Source organism: Tyto alba, unplaced genomic scaffold, assembly GCF_018691265.1.
Source record: "Tyto alba isolate M040663 unplaced genomic scaffold, T.alba_DEE_v4.0 Super-Scaffold_33, whole genome shotgun sequence".
Lineage (NCBI taxonomy): Eukaryota > Metazoa > Chordata > Aves > Strigiformes > Tytonidae > Tyto > Tyto alba.
This window is the reverse complement of record NW_024881308.1, coordinates 1,647,174-1,674,127: the sequence shown is the minus strand read 5'-3', so window position 1 is coordinate 1,674,127 and position 26,954 is coordinate 1,647,174. Positions and strand designations below refer to the sequence as shown.

Here is a 26,954-nt window from a genome sequence, read left to right as displayed (position 1 = left end):
GACTTGCAAGATAAGGTTTCCAATGAGGGGTTTTAAAAACGAAAAGAATATTAAAGAAAACTGCCAGTTCTTTAAAGAATGAGATTAAAGAAGGCCATGGCAACCCATCACACCGTGGAGATAAGATTGAAGGCAGCAGACCATCTTGGCTAAGTGAACTCTCCAAAATCTAGAAGGAAAATACAGAAAATGGAAGGTAGGTCATGACAAGTACCTCCTACAAGTCGACCCAGAACTAGAAAATTCAGAGTACAGTATGACCTGCAACCAGAACAATGGATCAAGGGAAATCAACCATAAATAGATTAAGATGTGACAGGAGAAGCTGTTCCACTGTTCCTCACAGAGCGAGGCTGCCAGCAGCCATCAAGGTGGACATTATTTGAACCGAAAAGGGACTACTGGGATTCATCTGTTGGCCATCACCATTAGTGACAGGAATCAGGAGGACATTGTGGAGAAGGAAGGAACAGGCAGGAGAGCACCTGCTGAGCTGGATGACTTGTCAGGCCTGATGCACTTCACTTGAGAGTGCAAAACGGTGACTCAGACCTCGAACTCTTAACAGTTAACACTGAGAACTCATGGAAGATGGCAACATACTGGGGGACTGAAAAAGGTAAAGCAGTGAAGAATTAACCGACAGACCAGCTTCGCTTCAAAAGCTGAAAAAATAATGGAACTACTGACCAAGCACTTTAGTCTCAATCTTTACCATATCTTAGCAGTAAATAAGGTAACTGTTTGGTACTTGTAGTTTGTGTGCGCAAGTCTGATTTTGAGTTTCTGCACCTAGTAGATGATGTCCAAATAAAGATGACCCAAAAAGCACTGAGTCTTGTAGTGAAGCTCCAATGGCCTACTTCACCCTGCTACTCAGTTTTCATGCCTGCAATACACCTTGCACATGAGATGAATGACAGAGTTTGTTCTGCTGCTCATTATGCACTCTGTGAGGAGGTAGGAATCATGTTTTCAAATACCTCCTCTGCCTGTGTTAGAGCATAGCCATGAATGCAATTCTCCATTGTCCAAATTACTTTATGGTGCAGACCATGTAGGGTAAGCTTTCCTCTGCCACTTCTGCTCAGCTGCTCCTCTTCAAACAAAGAGTTAAATGCAGAGGACAACAGTGAGGTTGACTTTTACGTGTGCAGTGGTTCAAGCTTTAAATAGGAACTGGCTGAATCACGTTCACGGATCTGACCTAGAATAAAAAGAAAAGAGTAGAGGAGCTCCAAGTATCACCCCTCCCCGCCCTTGGATGTGGGGACAGGCTCACATCTCTGCTCCAGACTGGCACACTGTCCCCAGACTGTCCACTGCCCATTAGCTGATCTGCTCAGTTTTCATCAACAAAGTGCCTCTTTCCAGGTTCATACTCACAGCCTAGGTGCTAAGTGGAGGCAGCTGCCACGGGGAGAGCAGGGGCCCATTGGCTTCTCCATGCTCTCCTGTCCAGTCTTTTCCTTGGCAAACTGACTCCTCTCAGCCCCACTCTGCCTGCACACACCATGGAGAGACCCTCTGCACCACAGCCATGCAGAGGAGGGCAGCAATGCCACAAGGTTCCTTCCTGCTTCCTTGGGGATTTATCCCTTTTGCAAATGAACAAGATTTCTTGGCTCTATCTGATTTTTCTCCATAGGCCATCTCGGTGATGACGCCTTACACACTGTCATTGGTCCTCAACATCTTGCAGAAGACCTCAGGCCCAGCCCACCACAGCAAGGGCTGAGAAGGAACCTTCCTGAAGGCTGTTGTGATGCTAAGCATCCATGTAGGACACAAGGTAGATGTCATCAAAAGCTAAACATCATGAGCTAAACATCATTCCTACTGTCCAGGCCAAAACCACAACTCCACCCTCTCACCCTGGCCATGGGAGATACAGGCTTCAGAGCCTGACTCTGAAGAACACCTCTTCTGTAGCCCTCATCAGTGTTGTCTTCCCAGAAGCCTTATGAGGCTCTGGCAAACTCTTCTCCCCTCCTGAAATGCACCCATCTGTCATGGACAGCCGTCAGCCCTGGAAGACCCCTGAGAGCAGTGAGAAGCACTTCAGCTTCCCAAATTGATGTTGCTGCTGGGCTATTGGCATTAGGTACTGCTGAGACCCACACAAACAAGCAGGGCTTCACCATGTTTTTCCATGTTGTCCTTCAGCCAAAGACCAAATGAAATTTAGCCAAATGACTTTGATGGGCCACCCATCCTCTAATGATGAAGCACCAAGAAAAAAAACTATAGCCCAGACCTTGTGTAAGGCTTCAGGCAAGTCCCTCTTAGCCACACTTGCCTCATGATTCTCCAGCTCATCTCAAGTTTACATCTGAGGCAGGTTTGGCCCTGAAGACAATCTAAACTTGGCTTGGGAAGTCAGTATGATGAATTCAAGGGAGACCAATGCACCTTTGTCGCCAGGCCCCACATGCTCAGAGGCACTGCTTGTGCCTAGTGCACACAGAAAGTCCACACCATCTTGCTGTTCTCTAGCAGTGCTCACAGGCTTTGGCAGAGTTCAGGGCTGTTGCTTGCCTAAAAGCAGCACTGCTTGTCTGCAGTGCTCGCTGTGAGAGGGATGGGGCTAGGCAGGCAGAAGCACAGCTGTGCATGGTAGCATGTGGCAGAGTCACCTGTGGCACCCAGTGCCCTGGGATGGATGCAGTTGGCTGAGGCAGACCTGCATCTCCTGGCAGCCTCGTGGCAGGGCTCTGGCGTCAGCGCGGGAGCAAGCACCCGAGGCAGCAGGACGCCAGCTTGTGCAAGCTGGGTGGAGCCCTGTGTGATAGTCAGACTCATGTTTTCCGAAGTGGGTCTTCACTTGGCATCAGGACGTGGAACAGGCTATAGGTCTATTCACTGTCTCCTCACATGTGAACCCTTCACAGGAAGGATTTGGGTAGAGTTGCTACTGGCGTTACTGGCAAGCACCCACAGACACTGTTGGGCAAGAAGGCTGGCAGCCCCACGTGCACTGCAGTTTGCAGTGAGGAGAGAAGGGAGGTTATGCCCTCCCACAGCCTCACATGGTGGAGATACAAGCACCCATGGCAGGGCAGCTTATTCTAAGCATGGGTGCCACAGGACAACCATGAGGGCCACTCAGATCACCATATGCTCTTGGTAAATGAAGCAGGCGGCTGTTATAGTAACATCAGCTCAACCACAAAGCCAAGAAGTTCTGGGAGAAGACCCTGAAAGTCTTCCCCTTGAAGCCTCCTAAGAATTTATTGTCACAAAAGTGAGGTCTAAAGCCTCAAAGATAATTTCCAACAGCTCTATAAAGCACTGGAAGTTAGGGACCTAAGTAATATCTGCAGTTCAGACTCCCAAAAACTTCTGTCTCACATTTAAAAGCCTTGGGCATTTAAGTTAATCTGTCCCTAGAAACCTAAGAAATGTGTGTTCAGTGCCTCTAGCCCCTCAGTTTCAGTGGTGAGAGCTGCAAGGCTAGGGCTGGCTCAGAGCATCCCTGTTCCTCACCATGCTGATCACAGCCTCCAAGTCCATGGCACAGCCTTACCGAGTCAGGACACTGCAAAGACACAGCTGCCCCAGAGGCTCTAGAAAATTCACACCTTACCATTGTAGGGTTAAATCATGACATTTCTAAATCCACTTCTGGAAACTCACAATTCAGCAATTACTGCAGTCATCTCTTCGGGAATTACAGCACTTACCAGCACGAACTGGGGTTGCCATCTGTCTGGTTTCTAACCAGCACAGCTGGTTTTACTGGTATTTGCCAATAGCAGTGTGGTTTTGGTCATTACCGTAGTGTTGCCATTTAGAAGCAATACATTGCTTCTCTGGGGGACCACCAGGGACCCTTCTAACAATCACACATAAATGCAGACACTCGGCCAGTGTCAGAGTTGTACAAAAGGGGCAAAAGAAACACGGACAGTTCAAAATAGATTGGAGCTTATCCGAAGAAAAAAAAAAATCTAATAGTATTATCAAATGAAGGCTAAGGTGTGGCTGCACTGCATCTTCTTATGCCTGCAAAGAGAAAAGCTCAAATCTGAAAATACATCTTCAAAGACATCTAGCTAAATACAGCAAAGTAGAAATACAAACTGCACCAGCAAAAGGTACCGATAAAACAAATGCCCTTTTTGATGATTTGTCAGTACAAATATGCTGTTGCAAAATATGTCAGCTGATGTTGTTCTGTATGACTGTACAAGAGAAAACAGCAAACATTTCAAGACACACGCCTTCCTGTCCACAGGACCCAGGAAAAGCATTCAGGGATCTCAACATCTTTCCCACATCCCACCAGCACTGTATCCACCTTCTATGTTAGCTGTAAGCCCACAGGAGGAGAAACACTCTAGAGGAGGGAAATATGATGAAGGCTTAAAGTCTAGTGGAAAATATATTTGAAATGCACAAACAGCAGTTGAAAAGCTAAAAATTAAGTGGTTCTCCACACAGTTGCTACTGGCACCTCAAGCAAAAGAAGGTTTTACCTCTGGTTGCTCTTTTGTCATTAAAAGACATACAGGTAACATCCTTTTGGATGGTTTGATGAGCAAAATGACTCAGTAACTACTTAAAGATGCGTAACTGGGGTTGCGAATGAGAATTGCCGTCAATCATAGAGTTAATAATGGGAAGCACTGGCCAGAGCTGTTAATCTAGAACCCAGTAGAACACCCATAATAAACCAATAAGATGGTTGAAAACTCATTCTCACATTTCACACAGCAGTCAAAAACACTGTGTGAAAATCCCCAGCTTGAACATAAAGGGCCGAAGATTGCCAGTTCTTTTTCAAGCCAAGCAAAAAAAGTAAGAAGCTCAAAATATACTTAAAGTACAATAAAGCTCCTACTGCCTAGGCAACCATAAAAAATACTGGGCAACAATAAAAAAAATCCTGGGCAACAATAAAAAAGTTCCTACGAACTGAGAAATCAGCAAGATGTTTTTTATGTGGTTCAAAGGATCATAATATTGTAAGAGATCCGGGACACGTGCGAGGTGACACGGGGATGGGTTTTGGTAGTCATTTACTTTGTGCATTCTGCCATGACTATGTCTGAATCCCCTTTGCTGAAAAGGATGCAGTAAGCGTCACAAGACTTTTCAGATGATTGAAGACATCATAAATCAGCTGTCTGCAAGGACAAACAAAGCTTTTTGTCACTTACTTCCTGGATAAAACTTCCCATATTTGCCTACAAAGGTGCAGCAGAAGTTCAGGCATTAAGCAATGGCTGCTTACAACTGAGCAGGAGCTTACGTGGCAAAACACGTATGTTTCTTCTGAACAAAAGATCCTCACCTTATAGCATGCCCAAGTTTCAATGATATGCAGTTCTTTGATTATGTCATGATGCTGCGTGGCCCCAGTTTCATCTGCGGGGGACAACATGACTTTGCTCAACTCTGCAGATAGTGATAGAAGATAACACTTTAGCTCAGTCTGCCTGGAAACAGCTCGTGCTCTTGACAGAGTTGAAGTCCAGGCTTAACAATTATTTATCTCCCTATTTCTGCACTAGGCGGTAATGAATTTAAGCAGTGACTGTGAATTTAAATAAGAAACTACTAGAATGATAAGAGAAATTGCCTAGAAGCTGACTGGTTAAAAGTGAACTTTGCACTAGAAGTTTACTCAATATTACCAGGCTATTGAAATGAAATACTAGCAAAAATAAAGTAACATGAAACAGATGAAAAGAATCATAAAGAGGAAAAGACAATAAAAGCTGAAAATGTGTCTGAGATACAATTGTCCAACCTGCTACTTTAGTAAACAGTGTAGTGGCAAAGTAAAAAGAAACAAGATTTAAAATCTTTAATAAAATTAAAATTTAGTGAATAAATTCACACCAGGATTGTGCTTGGTAGGCAAGTATTGCAGTCATCCAGTTTTTATTGCATCCAAGGGTTGGCAATCTCTACTCAGCAAAAACTGTGTGATGCGGCAAAATGGGATGATCTTACTCATCGTCAGAGGCACAGACATGAAGTCTAGAAGATATGAAGATGTATTCTAACTTACTTCAAACCACAGGCAGGGATTTTCAGTCCCGTAAGTTTACTCATTTCCTATGTCCTCCCACAGCAACTCACCAGTGGTGTCCTCCTGTCCTGCTTAACGTGATGTCCAGGGGTTGAAAAAAGCCCTGGCTGTGAGGCTGCCCTGGCAGAGGGCAGAAGGGCTGGCTGAGGACAGCTAGGCGTTAACGCTGCACACCCTACCACTCACTCGCTCCAGGCTTTGATACTGTGCTTTGCGCACCCACAAATATAGATGCAGAGTGCCTTAAAGGGCACTGACTGTACGACCTGAAGTCTCAGGCAGAAAGAAATTACAGGAAAGGAAAGGAGCAGGAACAGTTACAGATCTGCTAGAGAAAAAGCAATCATACCACGCCAGACATCTAGAGAGCAGAAACAGCTTGGAGTGTGTAGTGTACAGTTGTGGGACAAGTCACCAGGACTCAGGTGCTGTGGCACAAGACCCCACTCAAGGGACACAGCTCTATACATACCGTCCGTGCCCGGCTGATCAGAGACCGGAGCAAATCCTTAATGCTGTTAGCTTTGTTTCTTTGGAAAATCACAGTGGCTTGAGTCTGGCCAGACACCGTGAGGAGTGGCATCCCTGGCCACCCCAGCTCCAGCTCTGGAGGGTGCACATCAGACATGAGTGGAAAGTAGGTGCCGGACGTTAGTTCAGAGTTGAGGGAGGACCTGTCTCCAGTGTCCTCATCGCCAGGGTCAGCCTCTTTGTCTTTCATTGCACTTGGATCTGGAAAGCTTTGGTTTCTCTGATGGCTCATATATTCCATGTCCAGGGCGGAAAGAAAAGGCAGCTCGTGTTCCTCAGTGATGGCACTCAGGTAGCCACGTTCTCCCTGCTCAAGAAAGGCATCTATGGCAAGCCTGGCTGTTTCACTGTGCTGAAGCACCAGTGGGGTGGGCTCTCTCCACCACGGCTTCTTCAGCTGCTCTAGGCGGCTCTTCAGTGGTCCAGACACCCCTTGCTGTCCCCCATAGCTACGGTGGCACTGGGGTCTCACCTCTACTGCTAGGTAATTGAACATGACCAGAGATGTTGATGCTCAGAAGTGCCTCTCCAGCTGGATTAGTCCTCTGCGCGATTCCAGGTCTTTTCTGGCCCTCTTGTACTCCTGAGCTCCTCCCAACAGGTTCCTTTAGGACTCAGCATGTGTTTCACTCTTCTGCTTTAGAGTTAATCACCAGGTACAGCCTCCCACTCTGGGGGAGGAGCTGGCTTTCCCCAGCTCCCTCACTTAGCTTCCTCAGACACACACCTGATACTTGGTGCTTAGAGTATCCCTTTTGCAAGGGGAGGAAGATCAGCTCTTCAAGCTGGTCCTTCCCTTTCCTTTTAACTGATTCATGTACTGCCCTCCCCTTCTTCCATCTGTTCCAAGGGAACTGAGAGGTCCCCACCCTTGGCCAAGCAGGCTCTAACCTGTTTTGTCCCTCATTGTGCTCACAGTGGAAATGCAGATGCTGAAACTTGTTCCTGCTTGAAATTTGTTCCAAATCAAACATGCTTCTCAGTGTCAGTTATAATGAAATACAAATATCCCAAGTGGGTATTCAGACTCAGCCAAGAAACTTATTCGTCCCTGAACCATAGCTAACACTCCTCCTCAGCATTTCTTGGAAGCCAGGCTCTGCTAGACTGGCACCTGGCAGAGAAGCCAAAACACCACCTTTTTTGACATCACAGGATCACAGTATTTGTATGAAGCACAGCACGAATCTTAGCATAGATCACGTCATTAGATACCACAGGCTACAAGAGCAATAGTTCATGTGGTCTTTTAGCATTTCACTGGAAATCTTCCAAGGAAGGAACATTCAAACTCAGGAGTCTGGTGCTATGTGAATGACGATACAGTCCGCCTGCTGTGTATTTTGGAATTAGTTAGCTCCAGCTTCCCAAAAGCATCATGGATCTATTTTATAAGAAACAATATGGGCAGACATTAATACGCGATTTAAACCACTGTGTTAGGAATGCACCACCCAGAACACAATGCAGTACATGAAAAATTAGGCACAGGAGACACATAGGAATCCCCAGACTGCAATGCAGACCTCCCCCGCCCCACTCAGCTCACTTACCCTGGAGCTATTAAACTCCACAGAGACTAACCAGAGAATGAAGAACTGGCTGGACAGTTGATCTAATCAGCTAGCCTTTTATCTGCAAATTACAAAAACCTTGTAGATTAAATTAATCCAGGCTAGATCAAGTTGTCTACAACCTAAATGTTTGCCCTCTAATAACCACTGGGCTATAGTCAATGGAGAGAGACAGCCATGCCTAAGTGTGAACCAGCACACTCAGACACTAAGTCCTAAATCAGCTGAGATGAATCATGTCCCCAAGGGACTATCACTCTCCATGGTCTACAGCTGGAATGGGATGATTAGTTTAGATTATCTGTCTAGTCTTTAGATCCCTGAAGTCTGAATGAACTCTTACTGGGACTGTGCAAACTGCAAGAACAGAAGCAAAGGTACATTTAATCAGAAAATTTAAGTTGCCTGCCAGAGCTGTGCTGAAATGCAGCAAGCAGGTGTAGAGTTAGCAGCCATGGACAATAGATATGGGACAGAATTATAATACAGCTGCTGGCATAGAAGTGTTACAGGTGTAAATAAGTGTTAGAACAGCTTGAAGAATAACATTAACTTAAAATGTGAGGTGAACAGCTAAACACTATGTAAGACAGTTTGGGGAAAAACCAAAGGAAAGGGGCTATAACATGATGGGCCTTTTTCTGGAGCTGCTTTGCCAGGGTGATAAGGTCACCTTGGTAATAACATAAAAGGAGGGTACCATCACCTTACCTTTTGCCTTCCTAAAGAAATGAGAAGAGCATGAATTTTTAAAGAGTCATCAAATGTGTGTTTTCTGCCAGATAAACAACTGCTGCCGATTCTGTAAAGGGATTTCCAGTGTCTCTGGCTGGTATCTGGTAATGATCTACACTCCTTCCAGTAATTTCTCATGGACAGCAGCACATGAAAGCACATACGATGTAAACATCTCCAGCTGAGCTTGTCAGGCTGGGCTTCCTCAGTGTTGGTGGAGATGCAGATTCCTAGTGAGTCGGTTACCTCAGCCTGCAGCAGACATCTGAAACAGGTCAGGTGAAATGTGCCATGAAAGGGCTTATCTCTCTCCACTGAGTAGGAGACCTTGGGCTGCCAAAGTCAGTGACAAAGGTTTACCATACAGACATCTGTCTGGCAAAGAGATAAATGTCTATAATTGGCACTCCACAGACTGGCCAACACAGGATGCAGGAATCACATCAGCCAATTTTTGCCAGCTAAAACCAAGGATCTTATCTGGAAGTGTTGTCTATACAACTTCTGTAATCAACAGAGAAAGGCAAGGGGAAGACTCCCTCTGGCTAAACACACACACCAAGTCTGACTTCCAAGTCAATGTCCCTAGGCAGCTATACTCTGGCCGATACTTGAGCTCAGTCAGGATCCAAGCATTAGGCAATACTTCATTCTTGTGTCCCATTACAGATGTTCTTGGAGCTCACCGAACACAAACCTTGCCTGGGCTTTCCACAAAGTATATCTGCTGCTTCCTCTTCAAGCAAAAAACAGGAGGGAGACTTCCAACTTCTTTCATGATAGTACAGTTTTTGGAGAGCATTCACCTGGGCATACAAGAAGCCAGATTGGCTTTTTTCCCCTTCTACTTCAGACTGAAATCCACATCTTTCACCACAAAACATCATGGTGCTCAAACACACTTATCTACGGGCATTTCTGCAAGGCATCTGAGTAACAGTGTTCCACTGTGCAGAACTCACTAGCCAGCTGTAAACAACAAGCACAGCTAGATAAGTCCCAATTTTAGTTACTGCACTGAGAGCTGTGTCAGCACTGAGCTCACAAACAGACCAGTGCAAAGTCAAGGCTCCCAGTTGCTTGTCTGAGGTTCCTGACTGTGGCATTACAGAATCATTCTTCTAAACACAGCGGCAGCGTGCAAATGCCTTGTTTCACTTTTTTCATTCATATGTTAAGACTCTTCCAAATCAGGGGAGAGACAGCTTTGCACCCAGCTGAAGGAGGGCACTGGACAGCACTTGCCAGCTACAGGCCACATGATCTAACCACTAGTGATGGCAGGGAAGGCAGACAGCCCTACCCCCTCTGCTGGCTCCCTGTTCAGTGGTGTGTCCACCATCGAGGTTCTTTCCAGTTGCCGCTCTGAGGTCCCCACTACCCGCGTGCCATGTTGGGAAGCCGACGTGTGGCCATGGATTCGCTCTGGTGGCCCTTCAAGGTCCAGCCCCGAGCTGCTCAGGGTGCCAATTCACAGCTGTTATGAGAAGGACCACAGCGTGTCTCTTCCCTAAGCTGCTGCCCTGTACTGAACATGTGAGAAAGCACTTTCAGACACCTCTTCCCTTCTTTCCTTCCAAGGGAAATACACAAAAATAGAATTGGGCATTGTAACATTTAGTTTAGCTTATGGGTTTAGTTACGAGCAGGAAGAGGGTATGAAGGGAAGGATGTGGGACAATGAGCAAATCCTCATAAGATGCCTGGCTTTGACAGGATGTGGAGCAGCCCAGGAGGCTGGCAGGTGGGATGAGGAATGAACGAGCCCAGCTCACTCTTTTAGTCAGTGACATAATTGTTAATGAAGGCTTCGCATGTGCAAGGCTCCTTGCTTCCTAAATAAGCACAAACAAGGTCTCACCCCCTGGGATAGCTGCAGTAACCCAGCAACACCAACAAGATCCAGTCTAAGCAACGTGTTGCAGGGTCCTCCTACATGAACATACCTGCACAAGGCAGTAAGAACAGGACAGTAGACATTTCTGGTTCCTGCACTTGTGTGCAGGAAATTGTTTACACTAGTCTGCCCCAGGTCCCTCCTTCACCACTTGACCTGAACTCCCTGGCTGCTCCCAGCACATCACATCTGGAGCAGCTGCTGAAACGTAACAGCAGAAGGTGGAATCCTGCTCATGTGAGCTCCTGCTCTGCACTCCCAGTGGAAGGACGAGGCCCACACATCTGTCCCACAAATGAGCAGAGCAAGCTGTTAAGCAGGTTGAATGACTGTAAGCAAAACAAGTACTCCCTCAACATGTTCAGCAGCTTCAGGAAGAACACATGTAGGATGCACAGGACAGCCCTAAACACATGGAGAAGGGGCAGCAGTAAAAAAAACCTCACCAGAGTCTGGGAAAGATCATGAGACTATCAAGATGCAACTGCCCCACCACAGTGCAGGAGGCCAGGCAGCCCCCAGCACCAGTGGGTGATACTCCCTCTGCAGGCAGAGAAGAGAGGTGGGTATTTCACAAGCACAGCACAATTGCTTAAGCAGCAGAGCCTACCACTCATTCATGTTGAGCCTTGGGGTCTTTCCCACATCCTTGCCAACTTTCCCAGGCTCCTGTGCAAGTTTCTGCCCTCTCTTTGACTTCTCAGACCTTCAGGAAAATACAGACAGCGCTGAGGGCCAGGCTGTGCAGACACAGTATGTCCAAAAGATGGAGATATTGCTCCCTACGGCATGAAGCAGAGTGGTAGAAGTACCATCACCCAGACTGCTGGAAGAGGCCTTAATCTGGCCTTAGGACACCAAAGGCGCAGGCAAACCAGATGCAGCACTGTTCAGCAGAAAGAATGGGGCACAGATTTATCAGCAGTCTCTTGTAAAGGAAAGAGAAAAAAAGTCTTGACTAGCATTTATTATACAGGAAGACAACAGAGATCAGACAAGTGCAGCAAATGTGAAAATGCAGATGAGGAGGGCAGGAGTCTATGAAGGGGGGCATCTACCAAGAAAATAGCTGCCACCAGCATCATCCAAACAAACCGCATGTACAAGGCTAAGACCATAACCAAACATCTGCACTGGGGCCTGAGAAGCTGGAGAACGTCACAACAGATGACTGCTGTATTCATGGCATAACTCTATTAGCAAGAGTTAGAAAGACACTCAGTAATTTCTAGGTATTAACATAAACATTGACAACTCCCAACACTGGTATTTTAATCTTCCTGGAAGAAAGCACACACAGTCCTGTTTTGGAGCTCAAGACGGGCAATGAACTGTTCAGCATACCTGTAGAGGGGATCAGCAAACTTCACTCAAACACTTTTCAAGCAGTACTCCAGCACATTTTTGGGATGCAGACAACCTTTGCTACATGCTCAGGATTAAACTGGTCCCACAGAAATTTTAAAAGTAGACTGCATCAGGTCTATGTTGAATTGAATTTCTGAATGAATACCTCCTTTGCAGGGTTTTGGAATTAGGAGAGCATGAAAAAATAGGAATGGGTCACAGGGTATGGTATGGCTCCCACTGCTCCTCAATGCAGTGATGGCATGCAGTGGCATACATCCCAGGGACGATGTCTGCAGAAGCAGTCACCATCGCCTCCCAGCTGATGTTTACCCTCCCAAGGCTTTGCTATTCTTCATCTACTCTACATTAATCTAATTTAAAGCCCTGGTGGAGAAAATTTGCTCTTACTCAGTCTCCAGCTTCTGCTTACCTTACTCGCCAAGCCAAAGGCAGGGTAAGTGAGACACATCAGCGGTTAAGTCCAACTGCTGTGTCAGGAGCAGCAATTCTGACCCGAGGGCTTGGTGTGGCAGAAGCATTACTAAAAACTTCACTTTGTGGAAGGTGAAGAGTCAGAAATCTGGGAAGTGGTAACTGCACTTTAACAGGGCTTAGGCACCTGGACAGTACAGGAAATGTGGAGATCATCAAGGATGCCTGTGCTCCTAGGACGTTACTGTTTGAAGGAACAGGAGAAAACTGTTAGAGATAAATACCAAAAGGCATTGTGAACACAGAAGCTAGGATGGCATAGAAAAACATTTAATCCCCTAAAATAGAGTAGGCATCAAAGTATATCGGATGACTCCTCCTCTGCTTCAAAATGTCTCAGAATATCAGTCTGAAACAAGAGACTTCCCAAGTTTGACCCTGTGAGCAAAACATGCACCTACTCTCCCACTGGTGCAAAACAGCAGAGAAGGAAGGGAAGACATTGAGTGTTGACCTTCTTTTGTGCCCACAGAAACAGAAAGCCAAGATCTAACTGAAATAATGAGTGTTTCCTAGCAGCTCATGTCTCTTGATTTTAAGACACATGGGAAAGTTGGGGGGACAAGTCCTTTGGAATAATAAGCGATGTCCAAATTCCGTATATGAGTTAGGAGATCAGATTTGATGATAAAGTGCTCAACATGGCTCCTTCCAGAAGAAATGCACATACATATATTCACTTAAAATACAGTTCCGTGTCCCCAAGCCCATGCTCTGAGACCACTTTCAAAAAACCCAGCAGCATAAAACAAAGAACTGTCCATAAGCAAAATACCTTCAATCATTCCCCCTGCAAAACCTCGAAAATGGACAAAGATAGGCTTTAGAATGTTTGGTTAAAACCCCCTGCATTTTCCTGCACTTGAAGCAGTACTGTACATCAGAAAAACTTTTCACTGCTACTCATTGCTGCTGTAATGCCTGCAAGGTGCAGATTTTGCTACTGGAAATGTGTTCTCTCTCAAAGACTCCAAATACTGGATGTAAAGATGTCTTTATATAAGATACTGGCAATGGCACATTTCTAACTTATTGGAATGCACCTCTCAAGAGGGGTCATATTCTACATCCAATCCTGTCTCCAAGTAACTAATGGCTGGGAAGCAATGTCTTCTCTTGGCCTATGTAGCCTCCAGTGTATTTTTCCTCTCTAACAGATTACCCTTTTAATTCATAGAAAGTTTCTGCCTTCTTCTCTTAACAGGCCCCACACACTTCTGTCCAAAACACACCCTGACTGCTGGCTCAGCTCTGTAACAGCAGGGTGGTTGAAGGCATTTTATGGAACAAGCAGAGAGCCATGATTATAGGTCTTTATTCTCATATTAATAAAAAGTGCAAAAGCAGATGCCAATGACCACAATCTGGCAGCATGATTTCTGGAGCCTCCTGCCCATAAACATAGGAAAGAGTTCAGCTTTGACCACATGGCTGCCCCATATTCAGAGTACAAAAGGCATTGTCACCTCCAGACTAGTGGTCCCATGAATTCTACTAGCTTGCTGGCTTCCCAGCATCATCACCACAGACACCACATGATCTCTGACCTGTGTTGTAGCACCAGGCTGGATGGTGGTATACTCCCAGTCCTGTGTTCCCATGGCATGGATAACATGAATCCAGGTTTAAATTACATAGCAGGAAAGGGGTTAAAGTTTAAATGACTGTTTTGTATATGAATTAATGTATGTAGCTTTGAGCCAAAATATCTACCATTAATTTTTCCACCTATTTCAGGAGCAGTAAGATACACAAAGTGAAGTTTATTTTGGTACTTGGTATACTTCACTCTCATTAAAAATAAATTAATCAGCAAATTCCTACACAGCTCAGCCTTCTTTTATGTAAATACAACCCAGCTGTAATGAATTACAAGGTGTTATTATCTCACACACACTGTATAATACTTCACACATAAGAGGTTTCTCTGCTTAGCTCAGCTTTCAACAAAAGCATCTTAAATAAACTGCAAGCAAGTTGTTTGGTCTGTAATGTTTTCACAGAGAAGGGATACACCTCACACATAGAGGGTTTCTTTACATGACTCATTTTATAACAAGTTAAACTGAGGAAGTTCGCCTTGGAAAAAAAAATAACAAAATGCCTTTTTTTATACACAGAAGGCTCCCTACGAGAAGATTTAAAAAAAAAAAAAATGCAAGCCAGTGTTTGGGAGCCTATATTCTGCATCCCAGTGCTCTTTACACAGAGAAAGGATGTCAAATATTCCCCAAAACACACCATATGAAGAAAGCAACTTCAGAAGGAAGAATTGTCATATCCAGGCACAGTCACATTTTCACCAGATTAAGGATTCACAAATTAAGGGTTAATTTCACAAATTAAGGGTTGTCACCTTTGAATTTTGTTTAATAGTTTTATTAGGAATAAGTCCTGATATTAGAGCTGCTTCTTATCAAAGGCATGCATTGCACAGAAAACACATACACATCAATTTTACCCAGACTGACATTTATTGTTGACTAGGATTTTAGACAGGAGAAAAATGAAAACTGTTTTTATCACTGACCTGGAAATAGCCTGGTGAACCCATCCACCTATGCAGTACAACTCAGCCTCTGCTTATTTAATCAGCAGAGCTCTTGCTCCTGTAATTACTATGTTGGTGCAATTTGCCTGCACAGCCATATAAAGTTTTCAGTGGGGTTGACAGGTCCTGTTAAAAATCCCTGGACCACTGCTTTGGGGCTGAAGGATAGCATAGTCCTGTCCCATTAAGAGCCATGGATAGAAACAGAGATGTTCTTTTCATAAAGAAATTCTTAGACCACAACTCTAAAAAGAATATGGAAATATCCACAAGGCAGACTGAAATACCAAGTACTCTGAGGCAGCTTTTAGTGACAGCCCAGACATGTTTTGGAGTTTATTCTCATTAAGATGGCTATAGTCATAGAGGATTACTGGGGATCATACGTTATTCTTTGCATCCTCCTATCCTTGTGCAACAGAGCACAGAGTTCATAAAAAGGATTTTCATAGAAAACCCTTCAGAATCTGTTAAAGCGATTCTTAACTCCATTAAAGCAGAAATGGACCATTCCATCTTGGTATCAGGTTTTTAAAATACATTAACATCTAATATGCAAAGCTCAGATTTGCATTCACAACCATTCAGTGAGTAGAGGAACACCATTGCATCTCTGTGTAGCAGCTCTCCAAACAAGGCAAATGACAGAAGTGTCTTCTTGAGATAAGTCTAAGTCATGGTAAAATATCTGGTTTCCTAAAGACAGAAGGCAGGTCTTTCAATTTGTCAGCAAGGACCACTCAGTGCCATAAAAAGGAGAGGTTCTCAAACCAACTAGCATTTATTTGCGGGTGAATATTCAGGTATGGCTGTCCAATTTGCTACTGAGGCACCACAGATAATATATCTAATTAAGTATTTTCTTTTCAATAGCAGTTTCCTTCCTGACCCCACAGCCTCAGCCCAGTTCAATTTCAGGCTTGCTCCCCAAGCTGACCTGACAAACTGATAGAAATGGCAGGCATTGGTGCTCTCAGAGTCCTTCATCATTGTAAACAGGGGAAAGGGGCTTGAGGATGCTGCGGGCGTTGCTCTCCACGAGCGGCCGCCAGCTCACCTCACCCGTCAGCAGTAGGTCCTCCCCACTCAGCGCGTCCAGGTGCTGCACCTGCAAGGACAGGATGTTAGTGCAAGGTGTCCCATCACCCATTCAAGTTCCTCAAGAGTTATACAAACATGTTGCTTTCCAGAAAGCAAGCAGAACAGGGAGATTTTAGCATATTTTGCCATTTGTGTGAGGTAGACCTAAAAAGATAATTGAGGACTGCTTAAACGTTATGGAAAGGGTAGGAGATAAGTATCTGCATATACACTGCATAAGGTCTTCTACTACCACCCTAGCTAATGCCTCCTCTGAGAGTTTGGCAACAGGACAAAGAAGAGCCACTCAAAGCTAACATATTTATATCTTCCCAGCAGTTAATTCAGGTAACACACTGCTAGTACCATCATCTACAGGGAGTGCTCTCATAAAAGTGGTTTCACGTAGACGAAGGCTTTTCACTATAGGAAAAAAGCCTGACCATCAGGGAAAACCTGAGATATATTATATAAAAGCACGTAAGCTGGAGGAGGTGAACATGGAATGAACACTCATTCTCACAGTACAAGAAATACTTGGGATCAAATGAAATTTTAAGGTGCAATGTAAACAAAATAAAAAACCCTCTTATCACACAACATAGGGTTACAACAGGACACTGTGGGCAGAGGGGAAAAAGGTGGAAAAAAAAAAAAGTCCATCAAGGGTCTTGAGACAAAACCACCAATTCTGGCTCAGGAAGTCTGTGAATGTACATTGCTAGAAGCCTTGACAAGGGAAATAGTACACATGCTTGCCCTGTTACTATATTCTTCTCTGGCATCCACTAATAGCCACTGTTAAATTACAAGATCAACAAGAAATTGTGGGAAAGACCTGTACACAATGCTTACTGGAAACAAATGATAATTTGACAAGGAATTTTTCAACAGAGGAAAGGAATACACCAATGACCACAGAGGGTCAGACCAAAGAGCCACCTAAGCATGATATCCTGTTTCTGACAGTCATCAACAGCAGATTCCCCAGAAGGAGTTATGTACAACACGTGCATACAATGTTATTTTCCCTGTTTATTTTCCTTCCCTCTCAAAATCTGTTAGTTCAGGGATTTTGAGCCCAAAGTGGCTGTTGTGGATTTAATAGCCCTGGACAGACTTCTCTTCCATAAACCTTGCCAGTGGCTTTGGAACCCACATGTAATTGTAGCGTCCCAAACAACCTGTGGCAATGTTACATCCCCATGTTCGTGTATCAGTGAACAGCCTTTTTTTGCTCACCTTTCATATGCCTTCAAGATTTCCCAGAGCTGTCTGATAGTCTTTCTCAGCTGTTTTTCAGACAGGGGATCCTACTCACTGCTAATAAAGGAGCTGTTTCATGTCATCCTTATCGCTCCCCTCTGAGCCTTCTTCAGTTCAGTTTTTATCTTTTTTGATGGTAAGAACACAAATCACACACACTATTCAAGATCACAAGGGTACTATGGATTTTGAAAGTGGCATGACAATGCTATTTTATTGTCTACTCGTTCCTTAGTATTTCTAAGCATTTGTTTTACTTTTTTTAAACACTATAGAGTGCTGAGCTGACATTCTGATAATACAATTTTATATATATATTGATATTCTGTGTGCATGTGTGTATATATATATATATATATATGTAAATAAATCTCATGGACTTATTCCCATGCAGTAACAGAGCTCTTCAATATATATGGAAAGCTGGGACTGTTTTTCTCAAGTGCACCACTTTAGAGTTTTCAAAAGGAATGACCTGTCTTCACAGAAGCTGTGATGATTCTTCCCCAATGTGCCACATTTCTCTGCGTTATCAATGTTTCCTATTTAACTGCTGATAGCTTCTGTCTTATCCTTTGCTTGAATATACAGGAGTACAACAAATTCTCCACTTGACAGCAAATTGTCCCAAATTACATACTTTTTGTATGTGTTTGCTCCCTGCCAATCTTCAGTTTTAAACTTTCCTACAGCTTCACTTATGTTAAGTATCAGCAACCTTAAGCACTAAATTAAGTCTGTCCCTCCTGAGAAGCCCTCTAACATTCCAAAAGCATCCTCAGTCCCTTACAAAGTTCAGCCCTTTACTTCCCATACTATTTTTTCAGACACACACTGAAAAACTGTCTCTCCAAATCTCTATCTGGTCCTGAATACAGTATTAGAAACATTATAGAGGGTGCTGTTGACAAGGTTCTGGACTTAATTTCCCTGTCCAACAACTTAGAGTCTTGCTCCAGAATTCCTCTCACCCTTTTCTGTCTTTGGTACCCACCTGGACTATACCCAACCAACATTTCCTAGAAACCTGGTTCACAAACTTCCCAAGGGTTGAGAGCACAAACACTACTTAGTATTGTTTCCTCCAGGTAATAACTGAAATAAACATAAATAATTCTGGAAAGCAATACCTTCTACTACTTCTCCACAAAGATCACCAGGAGACTTTCAAGCTCTGTGTGCTACATCATTATGAAGAGGATCCTAACTCTGCAACATCAATTATAATTCTACAACAAGGTGCAGCCCATTTCTGACACATTTTGTCAAGCCCCTCCCACAGCACAGGCTCAGAAAAAGATGAGCAGGGTTGCTTTCAATAGTCCATGAATTTCTTTGCAGCCATTTTTCATCTAACTGCAACAAATATCAGACAGTTTTTATATTCTTATCTTTTTCACCTTAAAAATAATCACTGAATGTAAATATCAGTTATATTTATGAGGTAGAACTGAGCTACATAGTATGCCAGCAGTAAAAATAAATATTTAATATTCCAAGCAAGAGAACTAAGAAAATTCACACTATGAGCTGTAGGGTACCTGTTTGCGCACATATTCTACAAGTAACTCCAGATGCCGAGGGTCCTCGCAGTTCCTGTTAAAAAGGTTTCTCCAAAGAGCTGCTGCCAGAACACGATCATCAGACAAGATTCCCTAAAGGAAGTACAAAAGGGAATTAAAAACTGAACATGAAGAGAGTCTGAATACATGACAACCACATTACTCTACCTGGCAGCTAACAACAATAGTTGTCTCAAAGCCCACAGCTGCTATGAACAGTACATATGAAAACGCATCATCATCACTCTTTCCCAGAATGGAAAAACAACCCTGGCCTTAAATTAATTTACAGAGCAGCCTGTAACGAATATTCTGGCAAGTTAATTTGGAAAAAAACTGGGTCAGGGTATTCCTAATGTAGGAGCCGATAATTATATTTCTATGTTATGAAATCTTTACCATAAAAATTTTGGCCTTACAGAGAAGACAGCACCACCTCACAGAACAGCGTGAAGCCCATGACACTTGGAAAAGAAAAATTAAAGGATATTTAATACAATGTTGCAGAAACGTAGTCAGGACTTTGCTGTTTTGCTTTGCTTTTCTATTTTTCATTCTAAATGAGAGATAACTCCTCAAGAACTATCTAGATATTTCCAGTTAAATGTAATATTAAATTTGGCTTATACAAGAATCACATCCATAAGCACTTTTTGTTTAAATTCTCTCCAACTTTTACTGTCTTTTCAGATTATGTGGCGTTATCACTATAGTCTCATAACTCCTGTCTTCTGATGACACATTTGCCAACCGCAAGAGAGGACTTTAAAATATCCAGTTAAAAAGAAAAAAGGTCAACATTTGTCTTTAATTTAACTAGATACTTTGTTTCCAAAAAGACAGTCAACAAAAAGAGAAAAGAAAAACCAAAAAAGACAAACACAGGCAGACATATCTTGGCCATACTTAAAACTAAAGACTTCCATGCGTAACACGGTTCGCAACTCTATTGCAAATCACCGTGCAAAAAATAGTATCACTGTGTGAATAAGAAGAGCGTCTGAAGAGCAATGCCCACTGGAGAAAAAAAATAGCTACTAAAAGAGATGATGTAATTGTATTTTCTTCTTGAAAGTCCTGTAGACGCTTGTGCACAGTGGTGCTTTTGCGTCCTCATATTAGTAGATACTTTCTATAAATACCCTCTCACATAGACTCCCTATAAATACTCTCTTTGCTTTCAAAGTATAGCTGAGCACGATGGGATTCAGAGGGAGGAAGTGATTTATTGATGGTCAGGCAGTGACAGTGAAGCAGTACAAAGAACATCCCTCCTTTCATGTCCCATGGTTTAAATCAATATGCTGTGTGTTTTCTTTCTTCTTAAAAACACTTCAATTCAAGGCATCAGATGATTGCAATAACTAAGAAGTTTGCCTCCATAACATTACATTTCTCCAAAGATATGTACAGCAAATATTTTGCCCATCAGGAGGATTCTGTGTTCATGAATCAGATGGTCTACTTGTTCTCGCACATCCTCTGAAAACATCCTTATTACCTCATCATATCCAAACAGAGCCGCATAGAAATTTTCTACCATACTTCTCAAATCTTCCTTTAGAGCAACAGAATTAATCTGAAAAATAAAACAGAGAACTGTCTGTATAGGCTCTGAAGAGGAGGTGATGAGAAAATGTTATCAGTTCCACTGAGCAGGCAAAGAAGCAACAGTGCTTTGGCCCACATAGCTTAGGATCTGGCTGTAAGAAACAATGTTAGGGCAGTCAAAGATTTTAGAACAGCATGCAATACAGCTCTGTTAATTCTGTACACAAATGAAAGTAAGTGTCACTCAGAACACATGAATGGCAGAAAATTCCTCAGCCAACAGCCCTGACCTAAAGCTACATGAGCAGAGAAAAAAATGCAGCTGGGGAAAGAGTGAAGGCAAGGCTGTCCTTTCAGTGGCAGCATAGCCTAAGATAATGAAGGGTCCACTGTATTTTAACTATTAAGCAGGTTTTTCAGACCTTGATTCATTCACACGGGTGTTTTAGAAACTCAGAGGTTTTTCACCTTTTTTTTCTAAACCATGGACTCTGGAGCTGGATGTGCTATTACAGTAAAAGCACTGTAATGCTAAAGATAGAGGCACCATCCCTACCACTCCCACCCTTACTTGTCAATATTGACTTTCTCATTCAGCAATCACATGAATTCTGTTTCTACAGCATCTCACTAGAAAGGTCACACTTACTAGTTTTTGACCATGACTAAATTTCTTTCAGAGTTTGTGATGATCCAGCTACTTCCCCCATATGCTGTAAGTGTGTCTCAGTCCAAGTTCCACACTGACTTTTTACTAAATTTAACGGTTACTTAAGTATTTGCTGGTTTGGCCTAAGCTACCCATTGGCTTGCATAACTGACCCCATGTGAGCTTAAGACAGAACCAAGAGAGATCAACTGCTAGGTCCAGAGTGATGGCTGAAATACCTCACATGCATCTCCCTCATACAAACTGTCCACTCCTTTTGCCTGGACTTTTTACTTCTATCAACAAAATGATTTAATGAACAGTTCCTCTCCTGAGGGCTAAGCTACGCTTCAGTTGGTAAAGCTTCTGCTTTGTATTGACTCTCATGAGAGAGCCAAGAGATACCAAGCATTTCTTTCCTACAGATCTCTCATTCAACATAAGTATAAATGACAAGGATAATTATCTTCATACCTACATACTAGCAGAATACTTATGCGCTTGGAGACAGGTTTTACAAAAAAGAAACTGCCAACAGGAATACAGGGTAGGACATCAGTTCTACTACGGAATGAACACTGCTGTCTTTGATGTACAACTTACCACACTTAATGACAGTGTGAACCACATGTCCTAAATACTTTCTTAGTATCCTTAGGAGTATTCATCTTGGTAATTACACAACAGCTTTTCTATAAAAATATGAATTAGTTTTTGCCACACCAGCAAATCTCCAGTTCAAATATTCTTCCATTAAACCACTATCTTTTTTCATCTGTTGATTTTAAAAGAAATGCATATAGTGCAAACACAAGGAAAATTCCTTTTATGTCAGTTACTCATATTTTTCCATTAATATAAACTATTAAAATTCATGCAGATATTTTATATGCTATCAAGATTTGGAGACTGGTTATTACTGAATGTTTAAAAAAAGAACTAAACATAAGAAATCAGAGGGTTAAATGATGACTGCAACTTCTGTAATGACTTAATTAAATTTTTATTGAGTACATAAACTATGATGTCATTTCTACCCAACCATGCTCAAACTTTCTATGCATGTCAGAGATCGTGGTTTTTCTCAATAGAACATACTTCTAAATAAGCTGCACTTCTACAGCTCTAATAAGGGGGAGCAGGTCTCATGTAACACACTCAATAAATTATCCTTCCATTTTAAACAAACAAATTCCATGAGTTATTATATATTTGCCACGCACTTTTTATGACATAATAAAAATGTTACCTCAAGGATTACTTAACACATACTACAAATGTTACAGCAGGCAACTGCAAGGGGCAAAGAAAACAAATAGTCCCATTACAGAGACAAGTCCTGGACTATACATCCCTAGGGACGCAGCTTTCTATACTAAAAACAAAAAGCAGCAGCTTTAAGTTAGCAAGAAATAGAATGATGAAGGAGATAAAGTTAAACAAACACAGCAATAAATACATCTTAAAAGACAAACAGTTTAAAATATAAAATATGACTTTGGGGATGGTGCAGTATCTTAGGCAATAAAATTACATTTAAAGGAATACTGCAGTTTCTGAATAATACAACTAGCATTGGTCAAATACAAACATTGTAGAAAAAAATTCCTTCTTTATAAAACAATAAAAATGAGTAAATTCGAATCAGCATTTGCTGGAAACACTTCCTCTTTTTAAGCTTATACATGTTCTTACCACTGGAAAGCTTCATGATCTGGTTCATCATGATCCTGCTGACTCTTTCACAGTTTGTTATTTAGAAGAAAAACTGTTAGACAATTCCAAGTAAGTAATTGCTAATAACAAGAAAAGAATCAGTAACATCTGGAGCTCTTCTAGGAACTTAGCCCCTTTGCCTTCTTTGGAACAATTCATTGCAGAGCTGTCACCAGAATAAATTTATATACCATTGCCTAAATTGACACACAGAACCATCTCAATTCAAAACAAGGAATATATTTTTGGTACATCTCTCACATTTATGAGACCTTTAGAAGAAGGAAATGTACACCTAACATATCTTCCTACTACATGTCACAACTTTTCATTGAAAGACTCCATGATCCCACATTCTGCCTGCAAGATGACTACAGCATACGACTACTGCATTTTTATTATAATATTGCAGTAAGAAACCTCATCTTCAGCCTCAATTAGCTCTATATGCACCATTCAACAGCCAACTGGTGAGACTTACTGCTATATACAGCAATTTACAGTATCAAGTCTCTGTTAAGATTTTGTATTCTAACAAAATTTCTCTGAAAGGAAAAGCACACTGCTTCACTGTATATGTTGGACAAGTGTGAAAATATCTTATGTATGGGCACAGTTTTTAAAGAGAAAGCTGCTATAGAATTAGTCCATATTAATGTATTTTGTTAGATTGAGAGCATTCTTTTGTAATGCGTCTCCTCCTCACCCCCCACTTACCATGCTTTGCTTTACACTGCAGAGAAGTCTCAGTGTGCACAAACTGGAAAGTGTGCTCTAATGCATTCTACCTGCTAAGAGACATTCAGCCCATGGGATCAGCCTGGAACCAGCGCAAGGTAAAGATCATCCCTGTGGAGCAGGGACGCTGGATCATCAACTGTTTCACTTAACAAATGTGTTCCTGTCAGACCACACTAAATGATGGTGTAGACATAGCTGTGATGTCCCTGAGCTACATTATTTGAAAGCACTTTAACAGAAGTTTCTTTCTGTTACAGCTTTTGCCAGCATGTGTTGAACCCTTAAGCCACTTTAACACATTAATCCATCCATAGACTATAAAGCCAGAAGGGACACTTCTAACTGCACCTTGTACAAATGCTAGTCATTGAATTTCATGCAGCAATTCCTCTCTTTAGGCCATAAGCTATGGTTGAACTAGATTTTTTTTTATGAAGAGATTTCAGCCAGAAGAAATGATTAGATCATAGAACTTGACCCTGTGCATATCACAGACCGTTACATTTCACTGGGTTCCCTCTGTACTAAGCTCTGTAAGTTGTGTTTGGCTAAAGCATATCACCCTTGCAGTTGAACATGTGTATCTCATTTCATATTTGAATTTTCTGGCTTAAGTTTCCACACTCTCATTCTCATTATATCATTCCTGCCAGAATAAAAAGCCTCTTCTGTACAATGTATTTGCTCCTGTACTTGTACACAGTAGGTGTGTCAGCACAGCCACCATGTCAAACTAAGACTGGGCTCTTTAAAGTAATGTTTACACTGATATACTACATCATCAGCACACTCCTGGAATGGTTAAAGTTGTAATAGCAAAGTAGTGGTTTATGCTGATACAGTAAAAACTAATCCATCTCTTGTGCAAAACAAGTTATGCAGGTATGAGTACACTTCTGTTGTTATGACTGAGTCTACTCTGGGGACCTCTGTTAGCCACACTGCCATACACATCAATCAACTCTTACTGACACTTTTGATTTACTGGAGCATTCAATATTAAGAGAATTTCCTGAAGGAGACACAGGACAAATATTTCACGACAAAAAAAATGTCACTCTTCAAACATTTAGGCTTTTTATGAACCTTCTCTCAAGTTGCATTTGGGAAGAATGACTTACAATATATAGTTTACATTAGTTATAGATAATATATAACCACATATAGTTATATATAGGCTTTTAAAATGTTTGTTGCCATTTTAATAAATGCACATGACATTAAATGGGAAAACCTGCATTCAGCCCTTTTATTTCCTCCAATAACATAACTATTACTTGTAGGACAGTAATTTTGAAAATGACTGAGACTGTACCTAGAATCAAAAAGATCACGTTAATACAACAGATTAAAAATATCTCAGTAGCAAGGGGCCAAAAAGGCCAGTTCCTTCAGGCAATCTTACGTAGCTGTCAAATGACAAAGACATTGCAGAAATTATTTCTCCAATCTTCATTTTTTGAGACTTTTAATCACTCTCTTACTTTGTCTGCAAACAAGCTTACTGGCTTGTAATTAGCTACAGCTGTGAGCCCCCATGTACTTCAAATTATTAACTTTTCTAATAAATTCTCTAATTTTCTAACTAAAAGTAAGTAGTTTTGTAATGCACCTCTGTAGATAATTAACTTCAGAGAACAGTCTTTAAAGCCTTCTTCAATGTTCAGTGACAACTTAACTTCAATATTGTATTAACCTAGACAGAAGCTAACTCTTAGATTGCATCAGAACCAGTTCCTGCCAAAATCTTCAACCCATGAAAAGGTTAATGGAAAAAGACTTTTGAATGCTCTGGTACCTTCATAACAATTGCATAATCATCAATAACACTCCTTGGAGCATTTATTTCAAGCAGACATAGAAAAGCAAGTTATACAACATTATCTACATATTTCAGCAAAAACAGATGGTCACCCCTAGCTATCTAGTATCAAGAAAATGAGGTATGTTTCTACCTTGCAGTCTATTAATTTGGAAACTCTGCCATGGTAACAGTTAAAGATGCAGAGTAGATCACAGTACAATCCTAACTGTATTAAAAATATGGGATCTTATTCTGAATTCCTTTCTCTCTGTAGTACGTGGCTGGCAGAGCTCATTGACAACCAGTCAAGAGAAAGATCAAGGGGAAAAAAAATAAAAAAATAAAAAAAAATCACTGTACTCTCTGTCTTGTTATGCTGATTCTCTGTGAAGGCAAGAAGTTGTAGAGGGTTTTTCCTGTAATGCCTCTTAAGAAAAATATGCTTGCTAAAAGACTAAAATTGATCACGAACGTTTCTGAACACACCAAAATCAAGAATTCAGCCTGATAAACCGCAAGGAAGTTACATAAGCAAGTTTAAAAGAGGCAACTGGACAAGACAGGAGTAAAGGTAAATAAATTATTAAGGTAGATATTCACCATGAGCACTTACAGATCCTGTAAAACTCAATCTCCTTAACAAGACAAACCTCGGTAACTGTCAGAAGGAGTCACACACAAAACCACTGTACTGCATCAGACCAAGGGTCCACCTAACATGGTATCTTTGCCTTCAACAGTAACCAATACACTGAGAAAAGTAAAAAGACTACAAGATGGTACATGCTTCCTCCAAGTATTCTCCCAACCAATTTCAGCTCCAGACAATTCTCTACTCTTGATATTTGTTTATATAGTGTGTTGGGTTTGTGCAGTGGGGTTTCAATAGCAGGGGAAGGGGCTCAGAGGTGGCTCCTGTGAGAAGCTTCTCAAAGCTTCTCCAAGCTCCCCCAGCTCCAGGTCAGACCTGTCTCTTGCCAAGGCCAAGCCAATTAGTGATGGTGGCTGCATCTCTATGATGATCTATTTAAGAAGGGGAAACCTGGGAGGAAGAGGAGTTGCAAAGGAAATACCTCTGCAAACACTGAGGTTGGCTGAAGAAAGGAGGAGGAAGAAGGGAGGCAGATCAGAGCAGAGACCCCCCTGCAGCCCGTGGTGAGAGGGCAGGCTGTGCCCTGCAGCCCATGGAGGTCACTGATGGAGCAGATGCCGACCTGCAGCCTGTGGAGGACTCCACGCCAGAGCAGGCAGCTGTGCCCAAAGGCGGCCGAGACTCTGAGGGCAGCCCGCACTGGAGCGGTCTGTTGCTGGGAGGACTGCACACTGGAGCAGTTCATGAAGAGCTGAAGCCTCGTGGGAAGGACTCACATTGGAGAATGTTCACGGAGGACTGTCTCCTGTGGGAGAGAGCCCAT

The 26,954-nt window shown here is 42.4% G+C and overlaps 2 protein-coding genes across 2 annotated transcripts in view; both read right to left on the bottom strand.

The window, feature by feature from the left end:
- The window catches only part of FAM83C (family with sequence similarity 83 member C), a 29,276-nt gene extending 21,354 nt beyond the window's left edge, over positions 1-7,922 (bottom strand). The window contains exon 1 of the mRNA XM_032993003.2: positions 6,513-7,922. Within this exon, the coding sequence (XP_032848894.2) occupies positions 6,513-7,067 (555 nt within the window). The 5' untranslated portion in view covers positions 7,068-7,922. The remainder of the gene's footprint in view (positions 1-6,512) is intronic.
- A 7,152-nt stretch (positions 7,923-15,074) lies between these two features.
- The window catches only part of LOC104358645 (ubiquinol-cytochrome-c reductase complex assembly factor 1), a 49,917-nt gene continuing 38,037 nt past the window's right edge, over positions 15,075-26,954 (bottom strand). Inside the window, exons 8-10 of the mRNA XM_042801122.1 lie at positions 20,580-20,657; positions 19,058-19,171; positions 15,075-16,278 (exon numbers count right to left, since the gene is read on the bottom strand). Coding sequence (XP_042657056.1) covers positions 16,144-16,278; positions 19,058-19,171; positions 20,580-20,657 — 327 coding nt within the window. The 3' untranslated portion in view covers positions 15,075-16,143. The remainder of the gene's footprint in view (positions 16,279-19,057; positions 19,172-20,579; positions 20,658-26,954) is intronic.